Source organism: Rattus norvegicus, chromosome 9 (assembly GCF_036323735.1).
Source record: "Rattus norvegicus strain BN/NHsdMcwi chromosome 9, GRCr8, whole genome shotgun sequence".
NCBI classification, from domain to species: Eukaryota; Metazoa; Chordata; class Mammalia; order Rodentia; family Muridae; genus Rattus; species Rattus norvegicus.
The window spans coordinates 58,989,899-59,013,407 of record NC_086027.1 but is presented as its reverse complement, the minus strand read 5'-3'; the positions used below and the strand labels follow the sequence as shown (position 1 = coordinate 59,013,407).

The window sequence follows — 23,509 nt, the reverse complement described above, 5'->3', positions numbered from 1 at the left end:
TCTAGTTCATTCCATTTGCCTAAGTCATTTTTTTTTGATAGCTGAGTAGTACTCCATTGTGTAGATATAACACATTTTTTAATCCATTCTTCTGTTGAAGGGCATCTGGGTTCTTTCCAGCTTCTGGCTATTATAAATAAGGCTGCTATGAACATAGTGGAGCATGTGTCTTTGTTATATGGTGAAGCCTCTTTTAGGTATATGCCCAAGAGAGATATAGCTGGATCCTTAGGTAGTGGAATGTCCAATTCTCTGAGAAACCTCTAGAGCCTGGACACCATCTTATGAGAGGATGTTTTACTAAGAACAGACACATGGTGTTTTTCAGGAAGCTCCCTGGAAAAGGGGAAAGTGGTGGTTTATAAGGAAGACCCTCGAGAGGACAGTTAATGTTTGGAAAATGTGTGCATATACCCAATCAAGAGGGGATGATGGTGTATGGCATTGGTTCATTTAGCCACTCTTTGCTGGCCTTTGGTGATGGGCTCTGCTCCCAATGTGGTTTGGATTTGGTTCACCCTGCCTGCTTTGATAATCATCATTTGTTGTGACTTCATGTAGAGAAAATCACTAAGGAATTTCCAGTAGTATTCTGCCAGCTTCTTGCTGCTTGGCAGCCTCCAAGTTTCTTCTAGATTAATCTGCCATTGCTAGTTAATGACCAGTGTTCCTGAGTGGATTGAGCTGGTTCATGTGAACTGAACTGCTGCTGACCTGACAATGAAGATTAGAATTACAACAAAGAACCATTTCTTTTTATTCAAAATAGAGCTTTTTTATTCACATACTCCACCCCAATTACAGTTTACCGTCTCTTTACTCCTCCCAGTTACTTCTCATCTTCTTTCCCATCCAGATAAGCCTACTCTCTGCTTCTCATTCAAAAACAAAGAAACTTCTATATTAAGATGAAACAACAACTAATGCATCAAAATGGAACAAAATATACAAACATCAAAAAAATTGCTGAAGAAAAGGCATGAAAAACAGATCTGTTTTATGGTACTCTCAGAAGTTGCAAGCCATACTATATATGCTATACATGCAAAGAATGTATAGAATAAATAGAGAAAAATTTGATATAAATAAAATAAACTGAAAATATTAAAAATATTTATTTTAATAAATGAATAAATCCCCGACTGGACACTGTGAGACAAGAAACTTTCAAAAGTGCTCTTTTCTTTGTTCTCTGTTGGCCATTTCCTGCTGGAAATACAGCTTACTTTATAAAGCAGTTTGCTTAATTTCATTTGAAGGAGTTATAAATCAGAGGTTGCTTCTAAGTTATGAATGGGTCCAATTCTCCTTGAAGCTTGGGGATTCCATTTGGTACAGTTCTGGGCAAGTCCTGTGCATGCTTCCTCAATCTGTGAGTTTATATGTCCATGGATCTTGTTAATTTAGACGGTCTTATTGTTGTTGTTTTTGTTGTTTTTGTTCTTGGTGTTGTTGCTGCTGCTGTTGCTGTTGTTTCGCTGTTGTCCTTTCCCTTTGACTCTTACACTTTCTACCTCCTTTTCTGGAGGGTTCACTGAGCTTTGAAAGGAAGTATTCAATAGAGATATTTCATTTAGAGCTAACTATTCCAACTTTCCTCACCCTTTGCACAATTTTATACAATATACAAATTTGATACACAAGTCACTAAATGTCATATTTAAAAATACTGAGTAGAAAATTTAAAAAGCAAATCACATTCAAAGTTGAATAACGTTAGGATCCTACTAAATAATAAAGAAATATTGTGTATCAATGGCTTCTGAGAAAATAAGAATTAGTTTTTTCCAGAAACATGTCGCCTAATAGGTTGTCCAACATTAAGCAGGCCCAAAATAAATGTAATTACAAGCAGTACTAAATTGATCAAATTAGGTGTATTCTTTAGTTTAGTTTAGTTCGAGGTCTGGCATGGCCACCAATAGAACAGTATGATACAGTTCCCATCCTTGGAGCAGAGCTAGCTGGGAATTGGTTTTCTTGAGTAATAATGGTTTCTGTAGGTGAAAAGCTTTTTTGTATAATATTGTCCATATTTTACTTTATGATCCTACTTTGAGAAATGTTTCCTTACCACGTTTATAAACAGAAATAGCACAATTTCAGGAGGCAATGGTGTGTCTGGTGATACTCAGCAATATGGTAGCTGTGACCTTCAAGACAGTCCTTCAGGCTGTGAGAAGGAACTCTGAAAACATGAGTTCAAGAATACATAAATCAGTATGAGAATTCTTTAAAGATTTCCCAGCTATGCACAATGTTAGGATACAATATGGGTTGTATGAGGGGCTTCACTAACCAGAAAGAACAGAGGCAGATTTACTAATGAGCCAGCTTTGTCAGATAGATATTAAGGAAAGAAATAAAGAGATTTAGGAAGAAGTGATCTCAGGGCAAGGTCCCACCCAGTTAATCTTGTAGGAATCTTGCATCCACTCCACTAAAGGGTATGGTCTCTGTAGGTAGGACACTGGAAGTTTGACCACGCTTGCCCCATGCCACACACTGTTGTGAGGCAGGTTTCTGGCTGTAGGGAAGTCGTGGGACACTGCTCCAGGGTGGAAAAGCACAGTATGAGGCACAGGACCCAGCGGAAACTAGCTCGGGAGTCCCTGGACCTGCAAGGAGTCCAGAGTCATCGGGTTCTTAGACTCTTGGGCATCCACGTGCTGCTGAAATGCTGTGAAAGAGCTGAGAATGGAATGGGGGCCCACGGACTTGATCTAGCCTGGGGCCAAAGGGGAAAGTAGGGGACCTCCTGCAGGTCCCACAGGGATAGTCCTTGGCTTTATGTTGGCAGGCTGCAGGTTTGGTGGTGGTGGCTGGGAGCACAGAGAAGCCTTCTACAGAAGATGAGATGGTGGCTCTATTGGTGAAGGCCTTCTCTGAAAAGAGGCAGTCCATGTCTTAAAGAGGTTTAAAGACATGTATTGCTATGGCAGAAGGTGGATGAGTAAAACCATGCCCTACTTCTCAGGGTGGGCCTGAGATTAGATACATTTTGCAGAGAGGAGTTTCTGGGAAGAAATGTTCATTGGCTAAGACTTTAGGCCTTGAATTACCTCATTATAACAGACATCTGTCATGTCCTCTACCTGTGGAGGGGCTTGGGGCACTGCCTTTACATGACTGATGGCTACAGATCTATGGAGGGCTGTGGCGTTAAGAAGGTTTCGCCCAGGTGTGGTGGTACACACCTTTAATCCCAGAAGACAAAGGCAAGCAGATTTATGAGTTAAAGGCCAGCCTAGAAGAAAGCTCTGGTGAGGAAAACTTTGGGCCTGTGAGTGATGGTACATTAATCCCAGCATTCAGGAGACAGAATTATGCAGCGTTCAAGGTCTTCCTATAGAGCAAGTTCCAGAACAGTGAAGCATAGGTAGTGAAGGAATGGGAAACAGAAAGCTAGTATTACTGTAATAGAAAAATAGGGCCATGATCCAACTCCAGCAAGCAGCAGAACTCCACAGCTGAGGCCATAGGGCTCTGTCTTTAGAGTCAAGGGGCTAAGGACACAAAATGGTGATTTGGGAGATAATCAAAAGGAAATCTTCTGTAAATGATTAAATCGGTATGTAATTTCTAAGGAAGTAGCTTATGAGAAATAAAAGACTGGGCTCTGATCTGAAATAGAAAGTAATCTTTAGCAGAGAGCTATCTAGAGCAGAACACAGAGCTATCAGTTTACATCTATCAATTGTTGTGCCCATTCAGGAATCGTTATCAAATTCTGATGCAATCACACTAAGGTCTCTGTTCAAGCTGGAGTCTAGGCTCCCCTGCAATCTCTGATTCCGCCAGGTAGGAAGAGTGAAGCAGGACAAGGTCCTACAGAAAATGCTGAGAAACAAGGGTGTTTCCAGCCTGGCAAGCATCTAATTGAATAACTATTATAAGCAGACGGGTGAGTGCTCTGAAGCAAAACCATGAGTAATTACAAATTGTTTGAAAATACATATGGAAATATCAGATTAATCCTGATTGGCTGTTGCAAGGGAGTAACTAGGGAGTAACTTTGGGCTATGGGCCAGAGACAAGTTAGGTGGATCACTGTGAGGCCACCTTGAGATCTGCCAACAGGGTTGAAGTCTCAGTTGGGGAGGGTCAAGGGAAAGCCTGCGTCAATGGAAGAGCTTCTGGCAGTCATCCCAAGTAGTTTGGTGCATGAAGAGAATTGTCTCTAAGAGTCAAACTATATCTCTGTTGTCTGAAAAGGGGGAGTTCTGAGTTCTCCAATTATAAATGTCACTAGTGGAAAAGGGCCAATAGTGGTGAGACAGATTTCCCTGATCATCAACCGTGCTGGCTGTGTGAAAGGGCGGGACACACATTCAGGTTCACGGGTCAACCTTGGTGACTTTCTGTCCTTGTGGCAAACCCCTTGTCCCCAAAAACACCTGGGGCAGAGCAGCCTGCAGCTAGGCTGCCTCTGGCAGAGGTGAGGAGGCTCATGTTCTGCCTCAGGAGGAGAATATGGTGGGGGGGGGGTGGAAAGATGGCATCCTCCTCCATTCCTGTTGTAAGCTGACAGGTGGGTGCTCTGAAGCAAAACCATGAACAAATGGTATAAAACTACATCCAAAAATACCAGGCTAATCCTGATTGACTGTTTCTAGGAGTAGCTATGGCATATGGGCCAGAGATAAGCTATATGGTTCTTCCTGGAACATGGGTGCAGCTTGAATTCAGCTGCAGGTCAAGGTCTCAGGCTCCTTTTCGTTAAAAATGGAGGATGATCCCAAGATCGAATAGTTTGGCTCCTCAAATCAACTCCAAGTCATTTTTTCTACTGCAGCCAATCACCTCTTCCTCAGGACACCCCACAACCAACCAGGCTGCACCTTGTTTTAGTTTAGTTTAGTTTAGTTTAGTTTAGTTTAGTTTAGTGCAGTGCAGTGCAGTGCAGTGCAGTGCAGTGCAGTGCAGTGCAGTGTAGTTAATGCATATGCATGCATAATTGTAACAACTAAATAAGGGGGTCTTAAAATTGAAAAGGAGTTGGAGGGCCACTGGAGGAGTAGAGAAGTAACAGTAAAGATCCATACCACAGGCATACATAGTTCTCAAGATAATTATAAAAATCATGAATAAAATATTTAAAATTTCCCAATAATTTGAAAGAATAAAATAAATGGTTTTATTTAACCCCTACACATAAAATTAATGCCATAATTTTAGTCACTTTGCATAAATTAATAAGTATGTCCCAAGCACTTTACTTCCTTGTTAGATACTTAATTTTGTCTGTTTGGTTCTTTTTTTTTTTTTTTTAATACAAACGCTTTATTTAACAGTTGCAGGTCATTCCATGGGCTAAGTAGTGGATATCCCGTACCCAGCAGCAAGGTCAACGCAATCTCTGAGCTTCTCTTTCTGACTCCAACAGGGTGAGCACATCACCCTCTCCAACAGGGCCTTTCACGTTTTGGATGATAGAGTGATTGCTGTCATCCATAAATTCCACTCGCATATGCGTGCACTGGTCTTGCGAAACAGTCCTGCCCAGCACTTTGTTTACCCTAGCCAGCTTGATGGGCTGCACGCGACTCGTGTCCATGATGGCGGCGATCTGGCGGAGATGTCTATTTGTTTTTATGTCAAGTATTGGTTTCCATTTCACATCTAGAGAGTAAATTTTCCAATGGTAGAAGACATCATTTTATAGTTTTAGAAAAAAGAGGATGCCCGAACAACTGCAACCCACAGTCCTCGGCAATTATTGGTCTAGTTTAAGGAGGTTTACACCTCCACTAGAACATTCGATCTATGATGCCAGGGCTTGACTGATTGCACCGTATGCCATTGAAACTGGAAAGTCACCTGGTTAAACTGCATCAGAGAAACCCCTGTGTCTGCAGTCTCAACACAGATTTTTCAGATGGTTAAAGAGCAGAGGACCTTTAGTAGCAGCATTAAATGTGTTTCCAGAAACTGCGATGGCTTTTTTCCAAAGAAAAGAAATGCAAACCAGGTTTCTTAGCACTAAAGAAGAGAAACTGGAAAGAGACCAAGCTTTGCTGTCTGCTTTTGAACAGCAAAAACTGGAAAAAGAGGCTCAGAAGAACTGGGACCTGTTTTTTTTTTTACAAAAGAAACTGTATCATTTTTTTTTCAAGGACAGACACCACCAGATTTTTGAAGAGCTAAGATCATTATGAAGGTTAAAAAATTGACTGTATTGGAAACTGGATATGGGGTTGGGAACTGTTTCTTCCCATTTTTAGAAGAATATTTGAATATAATTGCCTATGCCTGTGATTTTTCTTCAACGGCAGTTGACTACATGTTGCAACATCCTTTGAACAGCGCAGAGAGATGCAAAGTGTTCCAGTGTAACCTCACTAAAGATGACCATGACCATGTCCCACCTGAGTCTGTGGATGCCGTCACATTGATCTTTGGGCTCTCAGCTGTGTGCCCTGAGAAGACGCACCTCATCTTATGAAATGTGCACCAGGTATTAAAACCAGGCAGAAATGTCTTGTTCCATGACTATGGGCTCAATGGTCATGCCATGCTTACATTTAAAGCTGGAAGCCAGCCTGGAGAAAATTTCTATGTCAGACAAGATGGAAACAGATTGTGTGTTTTTACTGATGAATTCCTGGCATAGTTGTTGGCAGATGCAGGCTATGAAGAAGTGGTGAATGAGGATGTGTTTCAAGAGACCGTGAGTACAAAAGAGGGCCTGTTTGTGCCATGGGTTTCCTTCAGAGCAAGTTCTGGAAGCCTCTGAAGAACCCAGCACCTACCTGCTTCACTCTGAAGAAAAGAATTTTAAACTATTTTGTATTTTTACTCTGAATTTTACAAAAATTACGGGTTATTTTTTGTACTAAAATCAAGTGAAGCCTGGGGAGATGGCTCAGCATGGAAAGGTGTTAGCTATGCAAGCCTGACAACCTGAGTGTGGTCCCAGCGACCTAGGAATAAAGAAATAAAGGAAGGGGAGATGGCCGCTCTTGCAGAGAAGCTGGGCTTGATTTCCAGCACGCACACTGCAGCTCACTTCTATCAGTAACTCCAGTCCCAAGGTACTGAGGACTCTCTTCTGGCCTCTCTCTGCAGGTGCTGCACAGACATACATGCAGGCAACACGCCGAAATTACAAAAGAAAACCAAATCCAGGTTTGGCAACATGTATTTATCCTAGTACTCGTACCTCAAGGTGAGAAGCAGGATGGAAGAACCATCTTGAAACTTCAGGAAGGGCTAGCCTGGAGTACACAGTGTGGCAGACCCGAGAGACCTGGCTTCAGAGAGATGGAGAGGGAGAGCCATTGAGAACTGTTTTCTGACCTCATATGCGCACAAATAAGTAAATAAAGTGAATTTGTTTGCACACTGTAACGAAACAGAGTTGTAAGTCCTGAAAAGAAAGTCTCCCAGTTTAGTCGTGTTCCCACAAAGGGAAACAGGGGAGCCGAGCGTGAGATATATGAACAGGTCACAAATCAAGCTTTTGCTGATAATAAATTTAAGACAATTCTTTGTTATACATACAGTCTTACCAGTGGCACATATTAAAGACTAAAGGACATTTGCATACTAAAAAAGAAGCAAAAAAGAAAAAGGGGGCTATATAACATCTCTGAAATAACCATGTGATGATTAATTTAGTAACAATTTCATTAAACTTAATAGTGAAAATTAGATAACTTCAATTGATAAACTGATTCCTAAATATCAAAATATTTATGTGTTCATTTTTCAAAAAGTAGAAATAAAAATGACATAATAATACTAAATATTCAAAAATATTGAAGTCACTTTAAATACAAGATTCCACCCAGAACAAGAAACAGAGTGAATGGACCTAGGAAGTGAGCCAGGGTGTGGAGTCACGTGACTGGGTTGATAGATGTTCTGCCCTTTTAGCTGAGCTGACTGATGAAGATGCCATAGCACCCTGCTGATGGCTTAGCTCTTTACATGACAATAGTGATTAAGTATCATCTGTAAGTTTTCTTTCATTTTACCGAAATGAATCACTTTCAATTAAATAAAAGATTCATTTGTCACAAATGTTCATAGAGCTCTTCTCAAATTATACAGTGATGTTAGAATCCTTTCACAGCCACATTTCAGGAGATAGATTAGAAACCTCATATAAAATATGAAAAAGAGGTAAAATCTTTACTTCTATCATCTTTAATAATAAGAAGAAAATGAATGCAGGCATGCTTTAGCCAGATTTTATTCCAGAAAATTCATGTTATAGTGCAACAATGTAACAATGTTTTCTATAAATGAGCCATCAATTTATATGTGAAATTTTAGTGACAAGGTTTCACTACGCAGCCCTGACCATTTTACATCTTACTGTGTAAACGCCTCCAGTCCCAAGGTCCACCTGGCACTGCTTCCTGGGTACTAGGATTAAAGACATTGGCTTCCATACCCAACCTTTGCCTTTTTTCTTAACTTCTTCCAACTTTGAGGGACATTACCTGAAGAACTTCATGCCTTTCACATTACTTCATAAGATTTATCTCTACAAAGTAAAAGTAATTGAGAAGGTCCAACCACTATATTGACTGGATAAGAAATAAAGAGCATTAATAGAATGAATTAATTTGTCAGTTCTCCAAGCTAAAAACATCAGATTTTTTTTCTTTGCAACTGCCTGAAAAAATTTAATAAGCTGACTCTATCCTTTGAGTTATTTCCAATGATGTCTGCAGAAAAAGCCCAACCTAGAGTTAACAGCTTGCTTTTGGAGTCTTCTCTCCCAGTTCCCGGTTAGAACTAATGCATTCCTTATTAATAATATTTTTCATTGATATTTTTCTGTATTTCATGGATAGTATTAGTAGCACCATATGAAGTAGTTAGAAAATACAAAACAATATCAAGATCTATTTTTTGTTTGTCCACTAACTAAAAATAAACTGTTTGTTGAACAAAGCTTTTCTCTATGCAAGGTGATGACATTTTTAATAAGATAACCTACATCTTCTGTAGTTCATATTTTACTAAAGAATGGGAAAAGAAAAGACAAATCACTGTATTAAAACACAATGTTGTTAAATGATAAGTGTAATAATGAGAATTGGAGAAGGGAATGGAGAAATAATTAGTTCATTTTCTTCACTTTGCAGCAAATTTATTACTGTATTTTAATACATAGTGTATGGAAAGTAGTTTTTAGCTTAATGAGACTTACTATACATACAACACACACACACATTTTAACAAGGAAACATAAAACTCTTATAAAAACTTCTTAATATTTTTACAAAGTTTATACTAAGTTATAAGAAGAAAATAATACATTTTAAAATATGGAAATCACTTAAAATGGGAGAGGTGAGCTGGAGACAAATTAAATTGTTGACATAGTCTAAAAATGTCATCAAAACCCCCAAAAGAATCAAGATCACCTTTCTGCTTTCCTCAGGTGTGGTACTAATGTTAGCAGCATTAGGTATTCTTTTGGGTGAATTTTTCTATAAAAGAAAACTCAGGCAATGTTAAAGATAGATAATCGAAATTGTGAAGAAAGCACCAAGGTAATTAAAATTAATTGGTCCTGGTATTATGTTTTATTTGTTTTTATTGGATATTTTATGTATTTACATTTCAGATGTTACCCTCTTTTCCCTATCTTCCATCCCCTCTTCACCTATTTCTATGAAGATGTTCCCACTCCCAGCTAGCCACTCCCACCACAACACCCTCTGGCATTCCCCTACACTGGGAAAATGAGCCTTCACCGAACCAGGGGCTTCTCCTCCTACTGATGCCAGAAAATGTCATCCTCTGCTACATATGCACCTGGAGCCATAGGTCACTCCATGTATACTCTTTGATTGGTGGTTTAGTCCCTCAGAGCTCTGGTGGTGAATGGTTAGTTGCTATTGTTGTTCTTCCTATAGGATTACAAATTCCTTCAGCTCCTTTAGTCCTTTTTCTAACTCTTCCATTGGGGACCCCATGCTCAGTCTGTTGGTTAGCTGCAAGCATCTTAATCTGTATCAGTAAGGTTCTGGCAGAGCCTCTCAGGAGACATCCATAGTAGACTCCTGTCAGCAAGCACTTGTCATCCTCAATAATGACTGGGTTTGGTGGCTGCATATGGACTGGATCCCCAGGTGGGCAGTCTCTGAATGGCCTCTCCTTCACTCTGCTCCACTCTGTATTTCCTCCTGTGAGTATTTTGTTCCCCCTTCTAAGAAGGACTGAAGCATCTACACTTTTATTCTTTTTAAGTATTTAATTTGAAAATTTTATATACATATACAATTAAATATATCTGCCAGTTATTTCTCGTCTACATTTCCTTTCATGTTCCAACAAATATACAGTTTTTCAAACTTTCTTTCTTTCATTCTCTCTTTCTTTCTTTCTTCCTTTGTCTCTTTCTTTCTTTCTTTCTTTCTTTCTTTCTTTCTTTCTTTCTTTCTTAAGTAGTATACCAATTCTATTTAGTGTTAACCATTACATTGTAGACATTTTCTTCTTAAATTCCAATCTGAAGTTTCTACACTGCATTTTACTATTTAGTTCCTGGATAAAATACACACCCAACCTTTATATTTATAAAAAGCCCTAAACAGCACAAGAATTGTGAAGATATCTACCTTTTATACTATTAGAATCTATTCTCCTACCAATAACCCCAAGTTATTATTTAATGTGTTTCATATGTGTTGCGCTTAAATCTAATTGACAAGCCCTGGGGGCCAAGTTCTCTTGAACTCACCTAACCCATGGCTGCTTCTTTTTTATCCCTCTTCTTATCCTTCTGGTGGTTCTCCTCTGACCCACAAGCCTGGGAACCCTAAACTTCAACTGTCGTTTCCTCCCAACTATAGGCTATTGGCATCTTTATTTAAATTGGGGGCAGGGACATAGTTCACTTGGGTTTATGTGCAGACTCCAAGTCTTGGAGGCCTGCACTAAGAATTACAATAGATGCAAAAAAAAAAAACCTGGATCATCTACTAGAGCATGGTTAACTTACAAACATCATTAAAAGAATGATTTTTTCCTACCATGGCTACTACATCTTACCAACATCTTAATAAGTAGTAACATATATTTAATATAGACTATATGTCCTAGACTTAGTTGGTTTAATATTAAATAGATCTTGTCCAGAAAACCACAGTCTCTTTAAGTTTAAGGTTGTGTTAGTTATATCACATGTAGAAGATAAATTTAACAGTTCTCCTTTCCAGATTTTATATCATTTTTTCTTCCTCTTCTGCAATGGGCACTTACAAGTTATGAGTCTCTAATTATCAGCTACCAACAACAAAATGAAGCTTCTCTGACAAGTGTTGAAAGAAGCCTAGGTCTATAGCTATAAAGATAAATATTTATAAAGCAATTTGACATTCAAACCATTTAGTAAAATAACAATGACAGGATCTAACCTAAGACCTGTCTTCCAAGGGCCTGATCTTTTAAGTTGGATTACAGTATCAAGCCTGAAATTGCCTTCTGCAAACAGGCTCCAAATCCTGTTGGAAAGAAGTTTGTTGCCCCTATAACAGCAATGCCAATATAGCACCAATAAGCCTACCTTACCTGGGAAGGTTGGTCTTGCAGTATATAGGCTTCAATACTGAGTAAGATCATTGATGTCCTCTTTCCATCAGAAATAAAAGTTCCCATTCATTTAAAGTTAAAATTTCTGTGTCTTACAGCCAATGTGTATCATGTCTTCAGCAATGGGATCTGAATATGTAGTTATAGTGGGTACCTAAGTGTTATACCATGAGTCATAATTTTAGATAAATTTTCATGAAATAAATCTTTGGATATATGCACTTATAGCTACTTTGTATCCTGTGATATGTAGGAGAGATGTAATAAAATATAAAGGTCACTAGTATCCTATTTCTTGAATTCAATTCAAACTTTGAATTGAATGCTGGGGTAGAGAGAGCACAACTTTTGTTCTTGCTTCTCCTGATTGTGTATTGATATCCAGTGTTAAAGGACTGCAATAAAAATATGTCATACTCAGAATTTTGATGAAGATGAAGCAATCCTATAAGTATTGTGTGAATATGTGAGGAACCTGAGCCACACACCTCTTACCATCAGGTCCTGTCCTCACCAATCAGGTACGTAGCAATTTTCTTTTCTGCATATATGCTTTAAATAACCTGACATTCTCAACTATGCGTTGGATAGCTTATGAAATAATCAAGTATAAAAATTGAAAATTAGAGCACATTGGTCTAATTATTCTGGTTCTGATGACCATAGTTAAACACACAGAAATGCTTTGCTTAGATCTTCTTTTTAGTCTTCAGGGGTATGGTTTTACTAAACCACCATATTATTATCTAATCTTTTGTTCTTCATTTAAATTTCTGTTTGGTATCTAAATATTTAGAGGAGGTGAAGGAAACAGAGGCAAAGGGAGATGTTAGGAAAGGATAAGAGAGGGAGAGAAAGGTTGAGGATAGAACAGGAAGAGGAGTAGAAGGGAGATGTTAAAAGAGGAGGAAAGGTTAACAGTGAAAAACAGCTAGAAAGAAATAGTGGATATTGAAGAACTCTGAGATGCTAAGGGTCTACAATGATTGTAAATTATATTTCATAAGTGTAGTAATATACTCTATTTTCCTTCTACATATATTTAAAATGTATTTTGATTAGGCATTTCATAATGTGATGGCCATAATAGTAGCTCAGAAAATGAATACACACAAAGCACAATTAACTGTACAATTCCAAGGGCAATGTGTAAGAAAAAGAAACATTAAGGTCAGAGTTATTTCAGATCTGTAACTCACTACAGGTCTCCTACGCAACGTGATATTTCAGTAGACACAAAGATGAAGGATAAAGGAGTATCTTTACCGAACCCTCTTTGCTCCACATTCACACCATTCTTCCAGTAACTCCAACAGGCATTCCCTGGAAACTCAGCAGCCAAGCCTAACAAAGAAGCAAGTAATCTACAAAGCAAGGAGTATACCTTCAGATCCATACTCTTCCTTCTCTGCTCCTTATCCAATACCACAGTTTCACATCCAAATCTGTAGCAGACTACCTGTTGTGTCCTCTCTGCCTCTTCTGTTTCAATTCCCAGAGGACTAAATAGATCCTTCAAGAATATCCTAGTAAGAGCACCAGTGGAAGGGGAAGCCATGGGTCCTGCTAAGACTGAACCCCCAGTGAACTAGACTGTTGGGGGGAGGGCAGCAATGGGGGGAGGGTGGGGAGGGGAACACCCATAAGGAAGGGGAGGGGGAGGGGAATGTTTGCCCGGAAACCGGGAAAAGGAATAAAACTCGAAATGTATATAAGAAATACTCAAGTTAATAAAAAAAAAAGAAAAAAAAAGAATGCCCTCCTTTTCTTCCTTCTGAAGACCCCCTCACAACCTCCTCAGAAAATCCTATCAACTTGAATTACCTAGGAAAACATTTTACTAAAAACCACTATTATCCACATTTTTCAAGATTTGAGAACTATTTCCTAACAGGCAACATACAGCCATCATATTTTTCTGTGAACCGGAGATGACAGTGGAATCCTAGGAACAAAACAGCCAACCAAAAGGAAAGACACAAATCAGCACCTAGGACTACAACATTCCCAAACCAGAAGCTTATATGTTAGCATAAAATTATAATACACAACATATGAGATAGCATGTCTACTCTCGAGTCCAGAAAACCTACCACAGCAGGTCTTGAGTACTCTAACATAGCTGGAGTATAAGACAAAGACCTTGAACTAGTCTTTTACAATATGATAGGGGTTCTTAATGATGAAAAGGAGAAGGAAGTATTGAAATAGCAAACAGTGGGAAAAATCAATAAATAGTTGAAAACCTGAATATAGAAATAGAATCAATTGAAATGAAAATTTAGGAACTTGAGCAGGAACCCCTGAGTCAAGTCTCACCAATAGAATATGAAAGATGTAAGATAGAAGCTCAGGCAATTAAGACACAGTAGTAGAAATGGATATCTCATTCAAAGAAAATGGTAAATTTTAAAAAATTCCTAGCACACAATGTCCAGGAAATATGGGCATTGTGAAAAGTTCCAATCTAAAATTAAGAGGAATAGAAGAAGAAGAAACCCAGGTCAAAGACGCAAAAATATTTTCAATAAAATCATAAAAGGGAGGTATTTATAAATGTATAAGTAGCATAAAGAACTTTAAATAGACTAAAGATAACATCTCCTAGGCACGTCATAATCAAAAGCTAAGTGTACAGATAAAAGAAAGAATATTAAGGTCTGAAAGAAAAAACAACAAGAAACATAAAACAGAATTATTTAAATAACATATTACTTGTCTTTGGAGAATCTATAAGTCAGAAGTTCATGGACATATATGCTAGAGGCTTTAAGGTACCACAGATGCCAGCCCAAACTACTATTTCTAACAAAACTTTCAATCACAATAAGTGAGACAAAATATGACATTCCATTCAAAGCAAATTTTGCAGTATGTATTTACAAATTCACCCCTAGAATGTATGCCATTTTATTAACTGATTAATTTATTTATTTTTATACTTCAGGTTTTATTCCCCTCTGAGTGTTCCACATCCCATACCTCCTCCCTGCTCCCCTGTCTCCATGAGGATGTCCCCACTGCACCCATTCCACCAGACCTCTAAGTTCCCTGGGGCCTCCGGTCTCTTGAAAATTAGGTGCACCTTCTCTGACTGAATCCGGACCCAGGAGTCATCTGCTGTATACGTGTTGGGGGCCTCATATCAGCTGGTGTCTGCTAACTGTTTGGTGATCCAGTGTCTGATATATCTCAGGGATCCAGGTTAATTGAGACTGCTGGTCCTCCTACAGGGTCATCCTCCTCCTTAGCTTCCACCAGCTTTTCCCTAATTCAACCAGAGGGGACGGTAGCTTCTGATCGCTTGTTGTGGCAAATATCCGTACCTGGCTCTTTCAGCTGCTTGATGGGTCTTTTGAAGGGCAGTCATGATAGGTCATTTTTTGTGAGTGCCCTGAAGCCAAAGTAATGGTGTACGCTCTTGGAGCCTCCCATTGAGCTAGATCTCCTGTGACTGGACTATGTTTTCCTCAGGCTCTTCTCCATTTACATCCATGCATTTCTTTCAGACAGGAAGAACTATGGGTCAGAGCTTTGACTGTGAGATATCCCTTGCTTGATGCCCTGTCTTTCTGTTAGAGGTGGGCTCAACAAGTTCCCTCTCCCCGCTGTAGGGCATTTCATCTAGGGTTCCCCCTTTGAGTCCTGCGATTATCTCACCTCCCAGGTCTCTGGAAATTTTGGAGGGTCCTCCTAACTTCCTTCCTCCAGAGATCGCCTATTTCCATTCTTTCTCCTGGCCCTCAGGACTTCAATCTTTTCCCCCTATCCAGTACCAGATCGTGTTTTCCTCTCCCCCTACACTAGTCCCTTTTACCTCCCAGGTCCCTCCTTCCCTCCCAACTTGTGGTTGCTTTCTTCTCCCAACTAAGTGCGACTGAGGCATCCTCACTTGGGCCCTTCAGCTTGTTGACCTATTGGAGTTATGTGGACTCTATCTTGGGTATTATTTATTTATTTATTTATTCATTTATTGGCTAATATCCACTTATTATTGAGTATACACCATTTTGGGTCTAAGCTACCTCACTCAGGATGATATTTTCTAGTTCCATCCATTTGCCTGCAAAACTCATTCTTAATGTCCTCATTCTTAATAGCTGATTAGTCTTCCATTGTACAAATGAACCACAGTTTCTGTACCCATTCTTCTGTCCCAGGACATCTGAATTGTTTCTAGCTTCTGGCTATCATAAATAAGGCCTCTATGAACACAGTGGAACACGTGCCTCTGTGGTATGTTGGGGCACGGTATTGGTACATGCCCAAGAGTGGTATTGCTGGGTTTGTAGGTAGATTTGCAATTTTCTGAGGAAACTGCAAATTGATTTGCAAAGTGGTTATAAACCGTTTGCAATCTTGCAAAGTGGTTATAAACAGTTTGCAATCTCGAACCAGCAATGGATGTGTTCCTTTTTCTCCACTACATGTGTTGTCACCTGATGTTTTGATCCCAGCCATTCTGATTAGTGTAAAGTGGAATCTCAGTGTCATTTTGATTTGCATTTCTTGGCTCACTAAGGAGTTTGAACATTTTTTAGGTGCTTCTCAACCATTCAAGATTTCTCTGCTGTGAATTCTAAGTTTAATTCTATATCCCATTTTTATTGGATTTTTGGGTTTTGGGTGGCTACCTATTGTGGTAAATATGAAAAAGGCACGACCAATTCCCGTGAGTACCCTTGTCACACTCTCACTAATTCCAACTCCAGTGGGCCATTGGAACTAGTGCTAATTTATCTCAGTGGCTCATTGTTGACCTCAAGTACTCTGACCTAGGCTGTTCGCAAGCTGTTCCAGCTCAGCATCCTGGCAAACTGCCTTGTTCTCACTCACTGCTCTCTTACTCTGCTTACATTCCCAGCATCTACCCCCTGGTCCCAGCGGTGGCTAAACTTAGTAACTCCCTGCCAGTACCTTGTTTACATTCCCAAAATCTGCCCCCTAATGGTTATGGTATAAGCTCCCAATAAACCGTTAAAATCAAGACTCAACAAACTGTAACCCAACTATCAGAATTTAACTATATGTTAAATTCTCAATCCATAATGTTCACACAATAAACTTACAATCAATCGATAAGGAGATAAACTACCCACCTAGATAAGATAAATTTGCTTCCAGAAATCCATCTCAACTACCTTGGCAATTCCAAACCACCCTGATCTGGGTCATACTTCTCCATCTCCATATTGTTTCTTCTTCCTTCTCCTTCGCTCCTGCCTTACAAAAACTTTATCCCCACCTTGTTTTTTAATCTTGACCTAAGTGGTGCCAGCACTCACCTGCATATAGAAATTAACCTACAGTTAGCTTCTAGATTTCTTTTGTGTATTTTGGATATTAACCTTCTATCAGATGTGGAGTTAGTGAAGATTTTTTTCCCAATCTGTAGATGGCCAATTTGTCCTATTGACTATGTCCTTTGCCTTAAAGAAAATTTCCAGTTTCATGAGGACCCATTTATCAATCTTGACCTTAGAGCATGAGCCATTGTAGATCTATTAAGGAAATTTCCCCCTGTGACAATGAGTTCAAGGCTCTTACCCACTTTTTATTCTATTAGATTCAGTGTATCTGGTTTTATGTTGAGGTCCTTGATCTATTTGGACTTGAGCTTTGTGTAAATTGACAAATATAGGTCTATTTTCCTTTTTTTACATACAGACAGCCAGTTAAACCACAAACGTTTATTAAAGATGCTCTTTTTTCCCTTGCATGCTTTTGGCTTCTTTTCAAAGCACATGTGTGTTAGTGTGTGGTTTTATTTCTGGGTCTTCAATTCTATTCTGTTGATCTATTTGTCTGTCTCTGTAACAACACCATGCAGTTTTTATCACTATTGCTCTGTAGTAGAGCTTGAGGTCAGAAATGGTGTTTTGCCCAGCCATTCTTTTTTATTTTTTAAGGTTTATTTATTATATATGAGTACATTGCAACTGTCTTCAGACACACCAGAAGAGGCTGTCAGATCTCATTACAGATGGTTGTGAGACACCTCTGGAAGAGCAGTCAGTGCTGTTAACCACTGAGCCATCTCTCCAGCCCCCAGCCATTCTTTTATCGTTAGGAATTGTTTTCACCATTCTGAATTTTTTGCCTTTCCAGATGAATTTGAGAATTCCTTCTTCCATCTCTTTGAAGAGTTGTGTTGTGATGAGTATTACACTGAATCTCTAGATTGCCTTTGGTAGGATGGCCATTTTTACTATGTTCATTCTGCCAATCCATGAGCATGGGAGAGCTCTCCATTTTCTGAGATTTTGGAAATGTTTTTCTTGAGAGACTTGAAGTTATTGCCATATAGATTTTTCACTTGTTTGCTTAGAGTTGTCCCAAGTTATTTTATATTATTTCTGGATATTATGAAGGGAGTTGTTTCCTTAATTTCTTTCTCACTCTATTTATTATTTGTATAAAGGAAGGCTGCTTATATATTTGATTTAATTTTATATTGGGTCACTTTGTTGAAGTTATCAGCTGGAGAAGTTCTCTTGTAGAATTTTTGGATCTGCTTATGTATACAATTATATCTTCTGCAAATAGTGATACCTTTATTTCTTCTTTTCCAATTTGTATCCCCTTGATATCTTTTTGTTCTCTTATTATTCTAGCTAGCCATTTGAGTATTATATTGAATAGATACAGGGATTGTGGGCATCCATGTCTTGTCCCTGATTTTAGTGGGATTGCTTCAAATATCTCTCCATTTAATTTGATATTGGCTGTTGGTTTGCTGTAAATTGCTTTGATTATGTTTATGTATTGTCCTTGAATTTCTGATCTCTCCAATACTTTTAACATGAAGGGGTGTTGTATTGTGTCAATGTGTTTTCTGCATCTAAGGAGATATTTTGCTTTGAATTTGTTTATATAGTGGATTACACTAATAAATTTTCATATATTGGATGAACCTTGCATACCTGGCGTGAAGCCTACTTCATTGTGGTAAATAATGGTATTGATGTGTTCTAAGGTTTGTTTTGCAAAAATTTTATTGAGTATTTTTGCTTTGATATTCATAAGCAAGAATGGTCTTAAGTTCTCTCTTTGGTAGGGTCCTTGTGTGGTTTAGGTATCAAAGTAATTGTGGCTTTGTAGAATGAATTAGGTAATGTTCCTACTGTTTCTATTTTATGGATTAGTTTGAGGAATATTCATATCAGGTCTTCTTCATAGGTCTGGTAGAATTCTTAACTAAATCCATCTGGCTCTGGGATTTTTTGGTTGGGAGCTTTTTAATGATTTCTTCTATTTCTTTATGGGATATGGGCCTGTTTAGAAAGCTTACCTGTTTATAATTTAACTTTGGTATGAGGTATCTATCTAGAATACCATCCATTTCATGCAGATTTTCTAGTTTTGTTTAGTGTAGTCTTCTATAGTAGGATCTCATGATTTTTTTTTGAATTTCGTCCATTTCTGTTGTTATGTGTCCCTTTTCATTTCTGATTTTGTTAATTTTGATGCTGCTTCTGAGCCCTTTAGTTAGTTTGGCTAGTGGTTTATCTATCTTGTTGAGTCAATGAAACAGCTTTTGGTTTTGCTGATTCTTTGTATTGCTTTCTTTGTTTCTATTTGGCTGATTTCAACCCTGAGTTTGACTATTTCCTGCCATCTACTCCTCTTTGGTGAGTTTGTTTCTTTTTGTTCTAGAGCTCTAGGTGTGCTTCCTAGTTGCTAGTGTATGATCTCTCCAGTTTCTTTACCAGTGCATTTAGTGCTATGAAATTTTTTTCTTGGCACTGTAGTCATTGTGTCTCATAGGTTTGGCTATGATATGTTAACATTTTCATTAAATTTCAGGAAGTCTTTAACTTCTTCTTTGTTCCATCATTGACCAAATTATCATTGAGTAGAGAGGTGTTCAATTTCCTTGTGTGTGTGGACTTTTTGTTGCTTTTGCTGTTATTGAAGACCAGCCTTAGGCCACAGAAGTCTGATATGATGCACGGGATTATTTCAATCTTCCTGTATCTGTTAAAGTTTGTTTAGTGACCAATTATATGATCGATATTGGAGACGGTATCTTGAGGTGCTGAAAAGAAGGTATATTCTTTAGTCTCAGGGTGAAATGTATTGCAAATGGCTGTTAGATCCATTTAGTACATAACCTCTATTTGTTTCACCGTGTCTTTGTTTAGTTTCAGTTTTGATGACCTGTTCATATGGTGAAGATGTAGTGTTGAAGTCTCCCACTATTATTGTGTGGGATTTATGCATGTTCTGAGTTTTAGTAAAGTTTCTTTTCTGAACATGTGTGGCCTTGCATTTGGGGCACAGATGTTTAGAATTGAGACTTTCTCCTGGGGGATTTTCTCCTTTATGAATATGAAGTGTCATTCCTCAAAATTCTTGATAACTTTTGGTTGAAAGACTATTTTATTGGACATTAGGATGACAATTCCATCTTGTTTCTTGGGACCATTTACTTGGAAGACCTTTTTCCATCATTTTAATCTGAGATAGTGACTGTGTTTGCCATTGAGGTATGTTTCTTGAATGCAACAAAATGCTGGCTCATGTTTGTGTATCAAGTCTATTATCTTATTTCTTTTTATAGGTGAGTTGAGTCCATTAATATTGAGGAATATTAAAGACAGATGACTCTTGGTTCCTGTTAGATTTGTTTTTGTAGGTTGCTTTATGTGCTTGTGGTTCTCTTCTTTAGGCTTTGTTGTGAGATGCTTTATATCTTGTTTTTCTTTTGTAGGTATTTGGAGTTCTAGGATCCTCTGTACTGGTTGAATTGTGTTTTGTCCTGGGGTATTTTGGTTTCTCTATCTATGTTGATTGAGAGTTTTGCTGGGTCTAGTAATGTAGGCTGGCATTTTTGTTCTCTTAGAAGAAGACCTGTGACCAGGCTCTTCATAGTCCCTTTTGAGAAGTCTGGTGTGGTTCTGATACACCTACCTTTGTATGTTACTTGGTACTTTTCCCTTGCAGCACTTAATATTCTTTCTTTGTTCTGTGTGTTTAGTGTTTTGACTACTGTGTGACTAGAGGATTTCCTTTTCTAACCCCATTCATTTGGTATTCTATATGCTTCTTGTACTTTTATGGCCATCTCTTTCTTTCGGCTGGGGAAGTTTTCTTCTATATTGTTGAAGACATTTTCTGGTCTTTTGAGCTGAGAATCTTCATTCTCCTCTTTTCTGGTTATCCTTACATTTGGTCTTTTGATTGTGTCCTGAATCTCTTGGATGTTTTGGGTTAGGAGTTTTTGTTTGTTTATTTGTTTTGTTTTGTTTTTTAAGTTTTTAATTTTCTTTGAAAATTGTGTCAATTTCCTCTACAGTCTCATCTACACCTGAGTTCTCTCTGCTATCTCTTGTATTCTGTTGGTGATACTTACGTCTGTAATTCCTGACCTCTTTCCTAAGTTTCCCATTTTCAGGTTTGACTTTATTTGTGTTTTCTTTATTGTTTCTACTTCTACTTTTAGGTCTTGGACTGCTTTATGCAATTCCTTCACCTGTTTGATTGTGTTTTCCTACATTTCTTTAAGAAGTTTATTTGTTTCCTTTTTAAGGGCTTCTACCTAATTACCTGTATTTTCCTGTATTTCTTTCAGCAAGTTAATTATATCCTTCTTAAAGAACTCTATTATCTTCATAAGATAGGATTTTAGGTCAGCTTCCTGATTTTAAGGTGTATTGGTATATTCAGTGCTTGCTGTGAAGGAGAACAGGGTTCTGATGATGCCAACATACATTGGCTTCTGTTGCTTATGTTTTTGTGGCTGCCTTTCACCGTCTGGTTATCCTTAGTGTTTGCTGGTCTGGGTGACATTGGAGTCTGCGTCTTTTGTTTCGGTGTTGCAACAGGTATCCTGGGAGGCCTGTGGCTCTGGCTATAAAAGACCTCCTCTGCAGCCTTGCACCTGGAGGGTCTTCAGAAACCCAGAGAAGCTGCTGATTTGTTGCCCTGGCTGCAGTAGATCTCCTGGGAGGCCTTCAGACTGTTAGTTCTTTAGAGAGCAGTAAACTGTTGTCCAGTTTGAAGCTGTTCTCGGGGAGAGGGGAGGTGTCAATGGACTATGCTTTCTGTTTTTTGTTTTGTTTTGTTTTGTTTTGGAGCCAAACTTCAGGGAGGCTTTCAGTCTTTTCCATCTGTTGCCCTGCATACCACAGAGCCCCTGGGAGGTCTTCAGACTATGGTGTCAATTGGCCAGTTGCTCTGTGTACAGAGGAACTCCTGAGATGTATCCAGTTGTGGTGTAAGATGCCCTGGTTTTAGCAGATCTTTTGGGATGCCTCGGGATGTGGTATCAAATGATATGAGTGCAGTATTCCTTCTGTTATACCTCAGAATATGATGTCATATGTTCTGAGTGCTATGGATCCTCTGGTATGCCTCAGAATATAGTATCTTCTGGGGAGCAAACTAGCTAGCAGTCTGTCCCAGCACAAAGCAACATATGCCATTTTTAAAAATGAAATATTTTAACTTATGGAGTTATGGAATTGTGCATCCAAGAATTCATGAGAAATTATCACAAATCAGTAGTTCAAAACAGTAGAAATACACACACACACACACAGACACACACACACAAATTATTACTACTACTACTACTACTACTACTACTGATAATAATAATAATAATAATAATAATAATAATAATGATAATAATAACATACAATCATAATAATTGGAATCACCAATCATTTTCCACAGATATTCACTAATATCAATACTCTTAATTACTTAATAAAAAGACAGAATTGATGGATTCAGAAACAGGATCAATCTTTCTGCTACATACATGAAATATACTTTTCATCAAGGATAAACACCAACGCTGGATAAAAGCATAGAAAAATCTATTTCAAAGCAAATGGATCTGAGTCACAAGCTTGTACAGCCATTTTAATGGCTAACAAAATAGCCTTCAAACAAAAATAAGAGAAGACAATAAGGGCCACTACATATTCATAAATAAAAAAATCACCATAAGTGCTTGACAGATCTCATTATCTATGTGCCAATCCAAGGGTTTTCAACAGAAACTGTACTTGTTTAAACAATATATCAATCCTAACTTACTGCCTTTGGAAGACTTCAAAACCTCAGTCTTTCCCATACAGATTTTCCAAGCAAAATTTAAACAAAGGATGTGGGAGGTAATAGGTGTTATAAACCACATGGACCTAACACAATATTTCACCCAAATATAAAATAGTATCTTTTCTTCTCTGTACCTCATAAAAATTTCTCCACATTCTCAGATACAAAACAAGTCTCAACAGATAGAAGAAAATTGAAAGAACATCCTGTGTCCTATTTGATCACAATGGTTATCAACAACAGAAATAAAAAGCTTTGCAAGCTCATGAAAACTGAAGAACCGTTTAATGGTTGAAATATTTGCCAAGGCAAAATTGAGATATTACATTAAAACTTTGTAGAACTGAATGAAAATGAACACACATTGCCTAACTTATGTGACACAATGAAGGCAGTTCTAAGAAATAGGTTCATAACATTAAGTGCCTACATCTAGAAAGAGAGGAGAGCTCTCATACTAGTAGCTACATCTGAAAGCTCTATGTCAAAAATTTAAAAAAATCACACCCAAAAAAAATATATGGCAATAAATAATCAAACTCGGGGTTAAAATAAAGAGAACACAAACAAAATAATTACAAAGAATCAATAAAACAGAGTTGAATCTTTAAGAAAATCAGTAAGAATGACAAGCCCTAATCCAAATTAATTCAAAAGCAAATATCCAAGTTCACAAAGTAGAAATAAAAGGCCAACCTAAGAATAGACACTGGGAAAATCCACTATTAATAACATATGTTTAAAAGATGTACTTGACAAAAATAAAAAAAAACTCTAAAATGTCCTTTTTGAATATAGAAACAAAAATTCTGAATAGTGTATTTGCAAACTAAATTCAAGACCACATCAAAAACATCACCTATAATGGTAGGTTTCATAGTAG

General features: G+C 38.1%; 1 protein-coding gene and 1 pseudogene across 1 annotated transcript; one reads left to right on the top strand and one right to left on the bottom strand.

Moving 5' to 3' along the window:
- Positions 1-5,282: 5,282 nt before the first annotated feature.
- Positions 5,283-5,557, bottom strand: LOC108352027 (40S ribosomal protein S28-like). The gene has a single exon (XM_017596939.3). It carries the CDS (start codon positions 5,555-5,557, stop codon positions 5,348-5,350), a length of 210 nt encoding a protein of 69 aa, XP_017452428.1. The 3' UTR covers positions 5,283-5,347.
- Positions 5,558-5,792: 235 nt separating this feature from the next.
- Mettl6-ps1 (methyltransferase like 6, pseudogene 1) lies at positions 5,793-6,781 on the top strand (annotated as a pseudogene).
- Positions 6,782-23,509: the final 16,728 nt, after the last annotated feature.